At 31.2% G+C, this 16,103-nt stretch overlaps 4 protein-coding genes across 8 annotated transcripts in view; 2 read left to right on the top strand and 2 right to left on the bottom strand.

The window, feature by feature from the left end:
• The window catches only part of LOC143422168 (uncharacterized), a 153,037-nt gene extending 139,204 nt beyond the window's left edge, over positions 1 to 13,833 (bottom strand). Inside the window, exons 1-10 of one of the 4 annotated variants that reach the window (XR_013101687.1) lie at positions 13,510 to 13,833; positions 12,885 to 13,073; positions 12,446 to 12,685; positions 12,124 to 12,363; positions 11,907 to 12,002; positions 11,501 to 11,769; positions 11,299 to 11,397; positions 10,949 to 11,213; positions 10,625 to 10,869; positions 10,322 to 10,531 (exon numbers count right to left, since the gene is read on the bottom strand). Coding sequence is in view for 3 of the 4 variants with exons in the window: in XM_076892625.1 (XP_076748740.1) it covers positions 10,378 to 10,531; positions 10,625 to 10,869; positions 10,949 to 11,213; positions 11,299 to 11,397; positions 11,501 to 11,769; positions 11,907 to 12,002; positions 12,124 to 12,363; positions 12,446 to 12,685; positions 12,885 to 13,025 (1,749 nt within the window). In the remaining variant the exon portion in view is untranslated. Of the gene's footprint in view, positions 1 to 9,103; positions 10,532 to 10,624; positions 10,870 to 10,948; positions 11,214 to 11,298; positions 11,398 to 11,500; positions 11,770 to 11,906; positions 12,003 to 12,123; positions 12,364 to 12,445; positions 12,686 to 12,884; positions 13,074 to 13,509 lie in introns of those variants that run through there. The other 3 variants (XM_076892625.1, XM_076892623.1, XM_076892624.1) reach the window with 3 other exon arrangements.
• Positions 294 to 2,331, bottom strand: LOC143433465 (ornithine decarboxylase 2-like). The gene is made up of 7 exons (XM_076910803.1): positions 2,142 to 2,331; positions 1,986 to 2,062; positions 1,705 to 1,877; positions 1,113 to 1,413; positions 765 to 1,004; positions 452 to 660; positions 294 to 351 (listed from the first exon to the last, which is right to left on the bottom strand). The coding sequence occupies exons 1-7, from the start codon at positions 2,329 to 2,331 to the stop codon at positions 294 to 296; spliced, it is 1,248 nt and encodes a 415-aa protein (XP_076766918.1).
• On the top strand, positions 4,051 to 8,373 carry Pp2a-29b (Protein phosphatase PP2A regulatory subunit A). 2 transcript variants are annotated; one of them, XM_076892621.1, is made up of 10 exons: positions 4,051 to 4,213; positions 4,570 to 4,761; positions 5,162 to 5,381; positions 5,469 to 5,629; positions 5,754 to 5,909; positions 6,093 to 6,364; positions 6,446 to 6,640; positions 6,755 to 6,998; positions 7,077 to 7,320; positions 8,120 to 8,373. In XM_076892621.1, exons 1-10 carry the CDS (start codon positions 4,130 to 4,132, stop codon positions 8,122 to 8,124), a joined length of 1,773 nt encoding a protein of 590 aa, XP_076748736.1. In that variant the 5' UTR covers positions 4,051 to 4,129; the 3' UTR covers positions 8,125 to 8,373. The 2 variants fall into 2 exon arrangements, with proteins under 2 accessions (XP_076748736.1, XP_076748737.1); XM_076892622.1 differs by having other exon boundaries at positions 8,115 to 8,373.
• A 606-nt stretch (positions 13,834 to 14,439) lies between the features above and the next one.
• On the top strand, positions 14,440 to 15,484 carry Cype (cytochrome c oxidase subunit cyclope). Its single transcript, XM_076892634.1, has 3 exons — positions 14,440 to 14,590; positions 15,082 to 15,242; positions 15,326 to 15,484. Exons 2-3 carry the CDS (start codon positions 15,082 to 15,084, stop codon positions 15,396 to 15,398), a joined length of 234 nt encoding a protein of 77 aa, XP_076748749.1. The 5' UTR covers positions 14,440 to 14,590; the 3' UTR covers positions 15,399 to 15,484.
• Positions 15,485 to 16,103: the final 619 nt, after the last annotated feature.

Raw genomic sequence — 16,103 nt, 5'->3', positions numbered from 1 at the left:
CATATTATATACGTTTGTATAGTAAGTTCAACAGAGTAAATCATTTGATATATTACAAATCGCATCTTAAAAAATAATTTTTACAAGGAATATATCGCTCAAATTAATGAAATAATAAATGAAACATAATTTCATAACGCTACGAATAAACGAATTTGATACGTTTAGATCAGAAAAAAATAGAATAATTAGTAGTTACGGATTTTGCGCGTTGAGTACGATATACTAGCAGCGTGATGGTACTCAAGCAATCAGTGTTAATCTTGAATGCACTCATTTGCCACCCCATTATCTCATAAAATAGATTCCTTTGACTTTCGTATTTTGTTCACGTAAGCTAAAAATTGTTTCCTGAAAATGCACAGCCCATATAAGAAGAATAGGATCGTATACCAAATCTTTTTTCATTATATCTAATTTTGGATAAGCCAACCAATATATTTGTACCGACCAGTGACTCTTTTTAATAAACGGCTGGACTTTAGGTGGTGAAAAACCATTGAACGAACAACTGAGACTTATGGTGTACGCTCCCATGCCTCTCCAGATCAACCACTCGCCAGGGTGAAATTCTGGCAATAATACATTCTCCAAGATGCAATCGATAGAGTCACAGGTTGGACCCCAAATGTACGAAATAAATTTCTCGTCGCTCGCCGGCTAAAATAGAATTGTTACTTTTCATAGTAAGAATTAAGTAAAATGTACTAGTCATCGATTCAATCTCCTAGATAGAAATACGGAAGAATGATTGGTATCTCTACCTTGCTTAATGATACCGGTAGTCTCGTCTGTAGCTTCAGCATTTCCTCTATGAAAGAATTGTACACTCCGCAAGTCATATAATACATTCTAGTCATTTTCTCGTCCTTGGCAATTATTTTCTTGGTGTGTATGAGCGACACCAGCGTAAATGCGGACGTCGCGTAATATCGTCCCGGTTCGCTGATTATTGTAATACTCGGATCGATATTTTGGATAGCATCGTTGATAATACTGGCTACCTAAAATCGACGATTACGTATTTGTAATATTAACGATAGAAAAAAATACAATTTGAAATGATAACATAAATATTTCTAGCGTTATGAAACAAGCGTAAGCGATTTAACTTTGTCGATGGAGTGTCGTTTCTCCCCGGGAAATCCGCCACCGATATCGATTAACTGAGCCTCCTTGCATCCTATTGATCGAGCAACATCGATCAATCTCTTGCACATCCTGATTCCTCTGCCATAAGCGTTCAATTCACCGCACAGACAGCCAACGTGAAAACTGAAGCCCCACAACTTTAGGCCAAGACTTTTCGTCAAGTGTATCAATTGAATCGCTTCATCGTCGGGGTCGCAGCCAAATTTTGCTCCCAACGATATCATGGAGTTCTCAGCATCGCAACGGATACGGATCACTATTCTGTGGAAGCAAAATTTTATTGGGCAAATTTTAGAAACATCGTTTCGAAAGCTTCTCGAATTTATCAACATCCAAACAGAGCAGAGTGAATGGACAAATTCGAAACCGATATCTCGCGTCGTTTGGTTACTTCTGAGCACGATTTACTTATGAATAATAGTTTCATTTTATGCAGTCATTATAGAAGCAAGAAATCTCGCAGGTGCGTTCATACACAAACAATTGCACGTTTTACACACTCTAACACATTTGACAAATAACTTTCTATTCTTACAACTAGGTTACATTTACTTTGCGTCTGGAAAGTAATTGCTGATCTTGATAATTTCCATTTCGCTGTCAACGGTCATCATCTGAACGTTCATCTTCTTGGCAAATTTTATATGAGCGGACCACTTGGTTGGATTCGCGAAGATGATTTTATCTGCAGGTACTCCATGCTCCATTACCGTCTGAATTTCTGACTACAGAAAACGAAAGAAAGGAGAAAGTACCGTATTTATTAAAGAAGAAAACTCTGTAAATATTATTAAATAAAACTGAAGAAGATTCATTAAAGTGAAAACACGTACCACGGAGGCACAATCAAAACCAACGTTCATAGCTGCCAGGGTCTTAATAAGTACTAGATCTGGATTACACTTAACGGCTGTGAGGTGATTAAAAAGATCGTAAACGAGAATTTTTAGCAAGACATGTAACATAGAGCAAGATAGCATGTATTTTACCATAATGTGGAATAACTCTTGGCATTTTCGCAATCCATTCCTGATGCTTTCGTACTATTTCGGCAACGTCCAGAATGTAGAACGATTCCTCTGTCGTCTTGTACTCGGTATTAATGAAATGTCTAATTACGTCTGTTTCGGTGTCCGTGTCCTCGAACAGTTTCACCTCGTCAAAGTTCAAACGAGACATTTTGATTGATTCAAGCACTTGAAGATCAAGATGTACCGATGAAGATAGTTCACTTTGACTCGAGTCTAAGTAAACTAAGAAGAGGCGATAATAAGATCTTCTTGTTCTAAGTATAGTAATAGAAAATTGTTTTCAATATATTTGTTCAATGGTAAGACACGTTAGATTCTACGAGGTACAATAACGCGCATTTTATGATGCCGCTTCGAGATTCATAGAGATGTACGATTTACTTAAAGAGTATGTGATGCCAGAAAAGTATACGATTGCATCAAAAAAAGAAAACAAACAAAGTAAACCTAACTAAATTATCGAGGCACTTGTTGCCTCGTACAAAATAAAATTACGACTGTGCAAAATATATAGCGCAGACGACAACTTTGACTATCGAAATGATAACGATTGTGCAACTATTTTAATGTCTTATTTTTTGCGCCTTTGCAAATCAAGAAATAACTTCAATTTATCTAATTAATAATTTTTCTCATCCACATCGATAAATTTGAATAATAATCATATATTTTTAATTCTCAGATAATCATACGTTCATTCATATTGAAGCCTTCTGATTACACTACGACAGTGTTTAATCGTTATACATAATATGTTTAATAAACATAGTTTTTTAGCTATCTCTATAAATTATACATGTGTATATACGCTGCTATTCAATAATACGAGAACTTGTTTAATTGTACTAAATGTTTAAAAAGCGTTATAAGATTATTAGAAAACTTCGTCATATAATTACAATTTAAGATCACTGATATCATCATAAAGATGAAACTGTACTAGAAGAAATTATTTGTAGTAAATTATGATCACACAATGATACGCTCTTCCTTCCTAATTTTGTTTTAGAGTATTTATAAAATAGAACGCAACAATTAATTAAGTGTAAAATAGTAAGATATACATGTGTAGATAAATGAATGGGTGATACACAAATAACGATGACTTTATATTTTCAAGGATGTAGATGCGACAAGAAAATGCTTATTCAACTGATGCGATTTATAATCTGTTGTGCGTGATAAAATACATTACTTAATATTTCTGAGTTTGATGAAATTTCGTAAGAATTATTGTGATTTTCAGCTATTAGAAGTAATTAAAGATAATGGTCTTCCAAAGGTAATTGCTATAATGATATTGCTACAATATAATTTTTTAATATGTATTTTATATTAAATAAAACAAATACGAATAAGAAATATTAGGAACATTAATTAGAAGGTAATTCTGAACTTAATAGTCTTCTTGATCGAGAATGAAGTTAATATTAACAATATTATTGTATAGTCCATCGCGTCGTGTAATGACAATTGCAATATTGCAATAAGTGATTAACATAAATGAAATTTGATACAATATTCCATAAACTATATCACCGTGCAACATAAAAATATATATGTACAAAAATGATTAGACATTATCATCGATTATTTTAACTTGTTTTTGGTAATTATAAAATAGAACGCGGAAACGTGAGCGCGTAAATAATTGCGAGCGACAATTAAAGTATTCGACGCGCCGAATATCGAACGAGAAAAATTTCGTCGTCTCGTTCGAAAAAAAAAAAAGCGAAACGTCGCGAGCGCAAAGTAGTTATCATCGATTAATTAAATACAGTTCAAGGGGCGCTTTAAATTACAATCAAACATATGTATAGGAGCGAAGGAATTTTACATGTGCCGCTGGTTCGCTGTAATAGTAATAACCATCAGATGGCGCAGTAATTTAAACACCGCTTGAATACACGGGAGTTTCCGAGCTGTGGTGTGTGATCGGCAGCAAAATGGCAGCGAGCGACTCTACCACGGACGACAGCCTTTATCCGATCGCTGTTTTAATCGACGAACTGAAAAACGAAGATGTACAGGTAATTCTAAGAGCGCAGAAAATTGATGGTTCACGATTGGAAATCGGCTCGACTTGTCGGTACTGCTCGCAGTCATCGGGGAAAACAAAGTGTCAAGGCGGCTACGGCGGTAGCGTACGATTCAATGGAACGTTCATTTCATCTCGTATCGTTACACCCTGAACGTTTCGCGTCCAAATGTCGAATCAGCTCGATAGCATGAACCGCAGACGTCCGAAGCATTCGACACGCGAAACTTGGATCCAAGCGGACGTGTCTTGATGTTGCTTGGGGGAAAAAAAAGGAGGAAGCATTTAGGAAGCTAATGAATGAATTACAGAGGGGCATGCATGCTCACAGGACCTCTTCTGTTACAGTTGCGGCTGAACTCAATAAAAAAATTATCTACGATTGCTCTCGCCTTGGGCATCGAACGAACGCGTAGCGAATTGATACCATTTCTAACTGAGTCCATGTACGATGAGGATGAAGTTCTACTAGCATTGGCGGAACAGCTCGGGCAATTTACTCCTCTTGTGGGAGGTCCGGAATATGTACATTGTTTATTGGTATATATTGTTATATATTATTTCGTTTAAGCGCTATGCTAATCGTAATATTTGTAACAGCCTTCAATCGGGCAAAATCTGTTGTTCAATTCCTATAATTAGTTTGCAATTGTATAAGGAATTGTTTCTTTGTCATGATAGAACAAACTGATTGCAAAGTTATGACTCATGCTTGATCGAAGATAATTAACTCCAAATATTACCAGCATAAAATTATTTTTACCATTATAGATATAAAATAGACTAGCTAGATTATAAATAAGATAGTACATATCTTATCTATCAATTTCTCTAAATATGCTATGTATTTCTGTGAATTGAAAACATAGGCTTAGTGTTATTAACTAAATTGTGAGGTTGTTTTAATAACTAATTTAAATGAAAATTTATTTTATTTTAGAAACCATTAGAAAGCTTGGCAACAGTTGAAGAAACTGTAGTTCGAGACAAAGCAGTAGAGTCTTTGAGAACAATTGCTGCTCAACACAGTTCGACGGACTTGGAGGAGCAGTTTGTTCCTTTGATATATCGCTTAGCGACGGGTGATTGGTTTACATCAAGAACATCAGCATGCGGTTTATTCAGTGTTTGCTATCCGCGCGTCAATCCAACGGTCAAAGGTTAAGGGAAAATAATTTAATAAAGTTAGAAGAATGTTAAAAATTGCATCTGTTGTTCTTAAATGCAAATTGTTTTAATCTTTGTAGCGGGCTTGAGAAACCATTTTCGCAACTTATGCCAAGATGACACTCCCATGGCACGTCGATCTGCTGCTTCACATTTAGGTGAATTTGCAAAGGTTATGGAAATTGAATATGTAAAGGCAGATTTAATTCCAATGTTTGTCATTTTGGCTCAAGATGAACAAGTAAGTTAATGTGAAAAACCGTTGAAAACACACTCTCATGGCTCTTGCCTGTGATTCTTTATATAAAAATTGTTCCTGTTAATAGAGATATTAGAACATTTAATAATATCTGGAATTTTTGTAGGATTCAGTACGTCTTTTGGCAATTGAAGCTTGTGTTAGCATTGCAGCTCTATTACCACAAGAAGACGTAGAGCAGTTAGTTATGCCCACACTTAGACAATGTGCAAGTGATCAGTCATGGCGTGTACGTTATATGGTTGCAGATAAATTTACTGATGTGAGTTTTTATATATGTATTCATTTTTTAAATTAGATATTTAATATTTATATAGCTCTTCCCACATTGGATGTACGGTTAACATACATGCCTAATTTAAACATATCAAATTAATATATATCTATTGAAAGTTTAATTTTTAATATCAATTAATAATTGAATGTAATTTCTACTTGTCTCTAGCTTCAAAAAGCTGTAGGTCCAGAAATTACAAAGACAGATCTTGTACCAGCTTTTCAAGTATTACTAAAAGATATAGAAGCTGAAGTGCGGGCCGCAGCAGCAGATAAAGTTCGTGATTTTTGTCAGAATCTCGACAAATTTAATCAAGAATCTATCATTATGACAAATATATTACCAATAGTTAAAGAACTGGTATCAGATCCAAATCAGCATGTAAAATCAGCTTTAGCAAGCGTCATAATGGGTCTTAGTCCAATACTTGGCAAACATAAGTGAGTAAATACATATACAAACATACACACATATATTATATTTAAAATTAGAAAATACTAATAAATTCCTCAAATTTATAGTACAATTGAACATCTGTTGCCACTATTTTTGTCACAACTCAGAGATGAATGTTCAGAAGTTCGACTAAATATTATCAGCAATTTAGAATGTGTCAACGAAGTTATTGGAATACAACAACTTTCACAATCTCTTTTACCAGCTATCGTAGAATTAGCTGAAGATTCAAAATGGCGCGTACGATATGCCATCATAGAGTAAGTACCTCTCATAATTTATCAAATAAAATTATGTATTAAACTAATATTAAAAAATATTACTTTAAAAATGATTCAAGTGTTTTACTTTTAATGTGAACGTATACATTTTAGATACATGCCACTACTGGCTGGACAGCTTGGCGTTGAATTCTTCGATGAGAAATTGAATTCTTTGTGCATGACTTGGTTAGTGGATCATGTTTACGCTATTAGAGAAGCAGCGACACTAAATTTGAAAAAACTGGTAGAAAAGTTTGGACCTGAATGGGCACAAAATACCGTAATACCTAAGGTTCTGGCAATGTCAAGGGATCAAAACTATCTTCACAGAATGACATGCCTATTTTCTATCAATGTGAGTCAGATTACTTTATTATTTACGTAGTAATTTATATTAGTCTACATTTTTATCCTAATTCTCTTACTTTTACAGGTATTGGCAGAAGTATGTGGCCCAGAAATAACAACAAGAGTAATGCTCCCAACTGTTCTAGGGATGGCTACCGATATTGTAGCTAATGTACGATTTAACGTTGCTAAAACCCTCCAAAAAATTGGACCTTACCTTGAGCCTTCTGCGGTACAAGTTCAAGTAAAACCTGTACTTGATAAACTGAACACCGACAGTGATGTGGACGTCAAATATTTTGCTTCGGAAGCAATTGCAGGCATCGCAGGTAAACAATTTATTTTGCTTGAAAAATATATTAAATTGTAACGCATAAGATATATCTGGTTAAACATTCTCCGAAGAACGTTCTTAGTGCACTTTATTTAGAATTAAAATGAAACGAAGTTAACGATTAGATATAAAAAGAGTGTTATACGAGGATAGTAATTAACGTGTAATACGAAAGAAAAAATTAAGTGCACCGAGCCCCAACAATTCTGGCACAACGCGCAACACTGACAAATTCGCATCGGTTATTGACTGGGCAAGAAAACTACAAACGAAGTATCCGCATCTCACACGCGTCCCTCGTTAACTAAGGTCATGGCTTGAATACATGTGAGCGTCGCACGTCGCGCCAGAATTGTTGACGCTTGGTGTACACATAATACAAATACAGAACAAGAATTGCACGTATTAAATACAACTAAATTATTTTTCTTTAATTAATGTGAGAAGTGTGTTTATTCAATTTATTAATTATCCGCTAATCGCATTTGTGTATTTGAGTTAAATGATTAGCAAGTGAAAGAAAATTTATACCAACTTACTATAGATACAAGTAGATCTTTATTTGCAATGCGTTCAAAAATTGTTATAACGAGATTAAAATTTTAATCTTCTCGTAAATATATGACGAATCAAATGATATGCATTTTCATTAATAAAATTAATTCTAATTAATTTCAATTATAGGAAACGGACTTCTCACACATTACAATTTAATAATTTAAACAAAATTATCGCAAAATAAAATGAAAACGTTGTTACATTTCTTACAGAATGTGTATTATGTTTCAGCATAGGTTGAGCAAGAAAGCAACTGCATTTAAAATTTATCCACCAATATACAGAACCTCAATTTCAAGAAATAACCTGGTGCAAACATTTACATTTACACATGGCAACAGGTAATATTATTACACAGTCAGAGCAGATCTAATGTCGAGAAAATATAAATGTCAAATTAGTAGTTCATATTAAACAATATTTTAAGTTTTGTTGTATCTGTATACTTATAATTATATTACTTATTAAATATTCGATTTAATTGGTAAAATGTATTTCTTATACGTACCTAAATAGTTATCTAAAAGAAAATAATAATATAGTAATAAAGTAAAAAGTACTCAGAGTCATTCCTAAAAAATCAGACACCTCATTATAATCTGCTCTTCCACATTTCACTGATCAAAAATTTACTTTGACTTTTAATAATCAGTATTTTAGTTTGGTATGTAACATTGTTAAGAGTATCATCTTTGTAAACATAACAATAAAATTAACAATGAATAATATATTTATGTTGCGATTTTTTTATTTAATAGTCTTGAACATCGCACAACCTTTTTGATCATTATACTTATTGCTTTTTTTCTATGCAAACATGTTTACAGCTGTTAATAGATATTTGTATCTTTTCATATTTTTACAAAGATACATTTTAATTAATTATGTAAAGTTATCTATTAATAAACAGTATATTTTTAAGTTTCACTCGCAGACTAATAGAAATAATAGTAACGAATATCGTAGAATCGAATTTTGAAATTTCGAAAAGTTGTTTAAATTAAACCAAAACATATTTTTAACATAAATTGTCATGCATATTTGTGGAAACGAGTAATTTATGCTTTAAAAATATAAGTATTTTACAATCACTTATAGAAAAAAGAGATATGTTAGTAAAAATAATATTTTTCTACTTCGTTATTTTATGTTATATCAAATAAGTATTTGGTTTCAGTTAGTATCGCTTAGTAAGGGATGGTTAATTATTAACACCGGTGTAGTCTATATAAACATATCGTTTAATAGTCGTTAATAGAACCACTATATAAATGATAGTTTTATAGTAATAAGTTATTAAAGCTAGGAAGTTTCTATAAAAAATGCAACACAAAAAATATATGTTAGTACTACAGTATTACATAACATATTTCCTTTCAAGAAAGGGAAATACTTATAACTTTTTACTTATAATACTATGTACAGGTTCTATAAAACTAAGAGGCATACGAAATATGAGTATTTTTAAATATAAAATTTATGTACCATAGAAAGAATCTAATTCTCAATCTCTCTAATTGAAAATGTTACATGTCAGTTTCTAACATGTACTGCCAATCAGAATATATGATTTTATAAAATCATAGATGTAGTACGAATTTTACATATGCACAGTTACGTAATGGGAACTAACTCTTATAATTGTTCTTTGAGAGATATTCTATTATCGTCTATTTTTTTCTTATATTACTGCATAACAACACATAGAACTATTATGTACATTTAATATTATGATTATGCTAAAATAAAAGTGTTTTTTTTTTGTTTTCACACCTAAAACAACATGATAGTCTCAAAAATCATATAAAACTATGTACTTATGTTTAAGTTTGAAATATTTAATTTCTTTTCATTCTTTTTATTTGCACTATTTTTAACTCTCACCATTTTTTAAATCGCTCGATCAACAAATTTTAGTTTCAAAGTTGCATATTTGCGACTTAAGTAATGCATGCGAAATAATAAATTCATTTTCATAAAAACTTCATTCTTGTTTTATACAATAGTCCAATAAATGTATCAATACTAAGTTTATAAAACTTTAAAATAATTTTCTAAATATTATCACATTATTGATATTAATGAAATCACTAAAAGTATTCCATAGCATAAATTTATATACTACCAACTTTTTATCACATTTCTTTTGAGAAATGAAAATGTCATATTTCTTATCAGAGATAAAAATATTAAACAAGATCTTTTTAAGTTCATGGTAGGTAACGTATTACCTGTCTAGTCAAAAAAAAAACAAACAAAGAAAGCTTGATAATCAATTGGTAAAATACTAGTAAATTATTGAATATAACGGGGAAAATTTGTCTCGGTTATTATAAAACGTTAACTTTAAACGTTACATAATAAATCGTAGAAAAATGCAGTTTTACATATTATTTACATCTACGTAATTTAGAGGACATTTTTTAAATTTTCTTTACTGCATTTTCCCGAAAATAAAGAAGAAAATAAACCTTGTATCATCGAAAAGGACTGGTTATATCGTGGCTGTTTCACTTTTTGCTAAGTCTACACAAACTGTGTGACTAATAGTAGAAACATGTGCATTTCCATTACTGTCAGAACTAATAATATTTAAAGATGAAATTTTGGCACGTTGATATGCTACCACTGTGTTTAAACTTAAAAACCTAAAAATAAATTTTATAATAAATTTGTATACATAACGATCGTATGTATATTGGATGTAAAAAAGAAAACAACATCAATTCTTAATGACTTACCTTATGCAAACATACATTACCAACAATGCAGTACCAGCTGCGAGCATTCTAATAATTGGGCCTTCTACCAATTGAATGAGCGTCCAAGCAGCAGCTGATGATCCACACATCGTTGTAACAATGGCAATAGTTTGCAAACAATGACGCGAAGTTATACTGTTTTGCCAGTCCAATCTATTTGCATGTTCAACATTGTACGGAGTACCACATACTTTGCAAGCAAGGCTATCAGCGTTTACAGAACTCTGAAATGTATATGTTACATTGTATAACGTGATAAATGCATATCATGATGTTCGTAAAAAATAAAAATAGCTTTTTTACCTCGACCAACCATCGACGCAAACAGTTATGATGAACCGCACTCACGTCACCCCTACATTGACAAGGTTGTATTAAGGGACCAGCATCTTGTCTTTCGCTATCGTAACAAATCCAGCAATCTTTGCTGCTGATTGATGTCCCATCCGAGAAAAGAGCAGCATCTTGTTCCCCGCTTTTATCTTGTAATTCAATTTCTTTCATATATTTAGAATGATCTAATCTCTTTAAAAGGCGCTTCGGATTTAAAATCCATAATTGTTCTGGACTGAAATTATATTGGTGTATCGGCAACAGTAACAACAATGAATTTATAATACATCTATGAAGCTCTATATTAACAAAAGACAAACCTAAAGCAATTCCATAATACACATGGAAACCATAATATTACACCTGCTTCAATAATGCGGAAAACAACATCGTGCCAATTTCTGCTGTACAAAGGAACCCTGCAATGGAAAACACGTGTAATTAACAATTACATATACATAATACACAATTACTTGGGATTTACATATACACAATTACTTGAGACGTTATTGTTAAACTTACTTTGTTTTCCAAAATTCACTAAGCATTTCACTGCACAAAAATCCAACAATAATAAAGAGCATAAAAGCCTGTGATAATAAACCTACACGAGACTGATGCAATTGAGAAACATTTATTTGTTCTTGCACTTCAGATAATTGTGATGTACATGGAATGGGATCAAATAATTTTGCAGTCACTTGTTCTTCGGCATTAGCTTTTAATTCTGAAACTGTGCGCTTATTTAAAATAGTACTAGTTTCATAATCATTTAAGAAGCCACCTCGAATCTAAAAAGATATTACTTTATACATATATTATTTTCTAAATATTATTCTACACATGTAAAGCTCGCTTATTATGTATGCTAAAAATTTTTTACGTTACCTATAATTTACATGAATATAGTATTTTTATATTAACTTACCTTAAAATATACTTCAACCCCATAAATTAAGAAAAATACTACAACAATAAATAAAAGAACTGCATAACATCCATTAAAAACATGAGTGTAGAAGCTCTGAAAAATAGCAGATTTATTTATATTAATTAAATAAGACTCATTGAGATAATATAATGTATTATAGTTTGGAAACCATAAACATTCACCAATTGCACAGACAGAACTTTTTTTAATTTACCTGATCTTCCTCTGAATAGATTTGAGCTGTAATCAATTCTGCCAGAAGCAGAGAATATGTTAACACATTGAACACAGCAAAACCTATAAATGATTTTGAAAGAAACTGTGGTTTATCCCAAGACATATCTCTTAAATGAAACACTTCAGCCCAGAAACAGACAATCAATGAGGATCCACTTAAAACAAGCGGATAATATGCAGATAACAAACTTCTGGACCATCCTTCTTTAAACGCAGTCTGATGAATGAACAGATTAACATTTCGCTTTATTTAAATAAGAATTATGAACACAAATAATTATTATATACACAGTACTTACTGGAGATGTAAAATATGCTCCTCTTATCAGTGATGCAAGAAACACAATAAAATATAAAACTTTTTGTGTTGTAACTCTGCAGGCTCTAAGAAAGGATGGTGCTTTCATTTTCTGCCATTCCGCAATAATACACATAACAAGCTGTATTAGGCATATGAATGCCAGCATAAAGAATATCGTTGCAAATGCAATGTAGTAACTTGAATTTGGTACATGGCATTCTAATCCATCAAACTGGATCTATAAAGAAAAGTATAGAAACTGTTAAAATTACTTAACCCTTTTAAATGGATAGAAAAACAAACTTTTCGCATTCCAAAATTCAAGAGACTTTTCATCTTTAAATGATTATATAGATTAAAATATTAATTGATCACTTCATAGAACATATGTTTCATATGGCTTTCTCAAAAACATTAGAACTTTTAACAAACATTACCTCACATAAGCATGTACCATTATGACATTCCCCGTGTCCAGAACAATTCTCATTGCCGCAAGTGTCATTCCAGGCCATCATTCCGAACTTTACTAATAAAGTCAATGGATTTTGCTTACTTAAAGCAATCATTTGTTCCATGATCGCTATGTGTAAGACCGACTGTTTTTACACAGCCGTCACTGATTTCTGTTAAATGATAATAAATTAATGTATCTCCGAAAGATTAAGAAGACAATGAACACGACAATAATAGAATACAAAGAATGTCTATGCACGGACATTAATAATGAGATAAGATATAAAACAATGTATCATACATGCAGTCATAAATATTAATGTACAATATATAATTCTGAATAGTGAAATAAAATTTCAAAAAAATTTTTTAATTTTAAAAAGAGAAAAAATAGTTGTCCTGTAAATAATACAAATGTAAACAGAAAAAGTATCATGGCAACAATTGCAAGTAACGTGATTGTAAGAAATAATCATTAAGCAAGTAATTATAAATTAACCCATAAATGGTATTTATAAACATTTCTAGAGACCTAATTGGAACACAACGAAAAGCACGATACATTTAAATAAACTAACAATCTACTTCGATACAGGTCGAACTTACTGATAAATTATAATGAATCACCGTCGACACTTTTGTACACTATTTTTGTTCATGCAAATCTAATGAGAAAGCCCAAGTGCAGCTGTACCTATCTACGCAACAACTTGATCCTTCATCAGCTGTCACTATGAGTGCATTTTTAATAAACAGCGGTATCGAAGAAACCACGAGCTACGTGTACTAACATGCCTAACATTTCGAGGTGAAAAGAACAGATAGTACTTAAGAGTAACGCGTCACCCAATTACGCGTTTAATTACTCTAATATTCGTTCTCAATGCTGGAAATGAACGTTCTTTCCGATTCCCACAAATCCACCACTGATAATAATAGTACAAGCATGGACAAGATACAACATAGATGCATCTTCGTGTCAGATAGTTTGGTGAACTCGTGAACTCCTTTTATCGCTTTCCTGTCTTGTCCAGCATTATCGATTCAACATAGAATTGTGATTGATGTCATATATGTTTACAAAATATGAGAGTGTTGACTACTTTGTACGTATAATTTCTTTCCATTATTTATAAAAAATATGCTAAAATTCTTTCTCTCTCCTCCCCCCCCCCCTCTTCTTCTTTATACCTTTATTCTTCTTATATATATGTTTCAATACACATGTATCAAGAAATAGAAAAAAATTATCTACTGAACTTCTTTTAATGGCTTATACGTAAATATTTTAAAAATACTAATTAAGTCTTAATTTTTTTACAATTTTAAAAATTACAAAAATGTATTTATTATAATAATACATCTAAAACAATCTTAATGCAAATTATGATAACACTATATAACGTTTCGTGTAGATGTAACGCTTATTTTAACTTCATTTCTAAATCAAGTTCTTCGTTTTGTATAAAAAGGATTTCATCTGAAGAAAATTGGAGTACTTTAAGAACACACAAATTTCTAGAAGAAGGGTTACGGAACACATCCATAATCTAGTGGCAGATAGTTTGTAAGTTTACGAATGGTTTCCAGCAGGTTCTGGGTGATGTGATATCGACGTTAGTTCAATACGAGTACGGGATACATAGTTTGAAGTTGACTGAAGTACCGTGTTATTTAATTTACAAAAGTATGTCAATAATATTCGCTTTAATGACGTTTCAGTAATTTTACAATTAAGACAGTCCATTTATCTTTATTAAAAAAAATTAATGTTACGTAATATCTGCTTCAAGTTTACATAAATTTGTTTTTGAGATATGGATCTTTAACCTGTTATTATATGTATATATAATATAGTGTATAAAGTATTGAGGAACATTACCAAAATCGATTATTTAAAGTTGTATTATTGTTTAAATGTTGCCTATTAGAATAACAACATAATATAATATTAGCTAACATTATTACTTACATCATTATTCAGGAGTAATACGAATATTAATTTGTTAATAATGCTTTGTAAAAACATTTACAAAGGATGAAATCTGTCACAAAATTATTCACTTAAAAATAATGTTTACATTTTATATATAAGTGATATATGACATAGTATATATAAGTGATATATGAAATAAATATACTTATTATTTCTAAATAAAACACAAAATTCATTTTTAGATGGCAGAAGGTAGATTACCCAAACCTCAACTTCGTAATCTTCATCTTAACGGAGTTAAAAGGAATTTAGTAGTGTCACTAGTGGTTACTGCTATTAGTGGTATTGCTTACAAGTTACTTGTTAACGACCCATATGAACGGAAAGTTGAAGAATTTTACAAGTAATTTGAAATTTTACGAAATATTGTAATTATTTTAATTTTCTTAGTTTTGTCTGTAATCTAAATGTTTCATTTTATTCTAGAAATTATGATCCAATGGCAGCATTGAAGGTAATGAATGAAGCTGGGCTTATGCAATCCGCTCCCCAAGATTAAACATTATGTATAAATAAATGTTAGCTGTACTTTTAGTTTTGTTTAAGGAACTATGTCTACTACTGTGAACTATTTAATAAATAAATATTATAGAAAATAGTTATACCTTAAACATATAATTAATTGCATATAAAATTCTCGTATATTAACTTTGTATAATTGGAAATTTTCTCCCTTCTGAGTAAATAAAATAGAAAATTTGTACAAATAGATACTTAATTGTTAAGTTATACAAGGTTATGAACAGTTAAATAGATTTAAGGTTTGTTACATAAAACATATTCATTTCAGTTACAGTATTATTTGTAGTGTACATATATAATCGTCTCAGCATTTTTGCAATTGCTCCATTTGTTCCATTTAATAAAATACAAATTAAATATTTCAATGTTCTTTTTAAGTATAGAACAATTTTAAATGATTAAAGTGCAATTATAGATAAGATATCTAGAAAAGTATCGCTTTTACTTCGAGAACAAATTAATTTTACATATAAAAACAATCATTGTTTTGTATAAGATAAAAATTTATAATAGACAATCTATATAAGATGTATTAAATCTACAGAGGTATCGAATGAAATATCTAATTTATAAATGCGGTAATAAGTATTTAATTCGATGAATTTAAACTGTAAAAGGTTAGGAAATTTCAATGTTAAAATGATTGGCAAGATGGCGCCTCTCAAATACCCAGTATGCCCCG

Source organism: Xylocopa sonorina, chromosome 3 (genome assembly GCF_050948175.1).
Source record: "Xylocopa sonorina isolate GNS202 chromosome 3, iyXylSono1_principal, whole genome shotgun sequence".
Taxonomy (NCBI): Eukaryota; Metazoa; Arthropoda; class Insecta; order Hymenoptera; family Apidae; genus Xylocopa; species Xylocopa sonorina.
Note: the sequence above shows the minus strand (reverse complement) of the source record. Positions and strands in the feature narration are given on the sequence as shown.

Excerpts from the sequence above, each read along its gene's own strand:
- LOC143433465 (XM_076910803.1), bottom strand. The coding sequence starts at position 2,331 with ATGTCTCGTTTGAACTTTGACGAGGTGAAACTGTTCGAGGACACGGAC. Across the intron at positions 1,414-1,704 it reads AATTACTTTCCAGACGCAAA|AATAGTGATCCGTATCCGTT; the intron begins GTAAATGTAACC and ends TTGCTTCCACAG. Across the intron at positions 352-451 it reads TTTATTAAAAAGAGTCACTG|GAAACAATTTTTAGCTTACG; the intron begins GTCGGTACAAAT and ends GTGCATTTTCAG.
- Pp2a-29b (XM_076892621.1), top strand. The coding sequence starts at position 4,130 with ATGGCAGCGAGCGACTCTACCACGGACGACAGCCTTTATCCGATCGCT. Across the intron at positions 4,762-5,161 it reads AATATGTACATTGTTTATTG|AAACCATTAGAAAGCTTGGC; the intron begins GTATATATTGTT and ends ATTTTATTTTAG. Across the intron at positions 6,999-7,076 it reads CATGCCTATTTTCTATCAAT|GTATTGGCAGAAGTATGTGG; the intron begins GTGAGTCAGATT and ends TTACTTTTACAG.
- Cype (XM_076892634.1), top strand. The coding sequence starts at position 15,082 with ATGGCAGAAGGTAGATTACCCAAACCTCAACTTCGTAATCTTCATCTT. Across the intron at positions 15,243-15,325 it reads AAAGTTGAAGAATTTTACAA|AAATTATGATCCAATGGCAG; the intron begins GTAATTTGAAAT and ends ATTTTATTCTAG.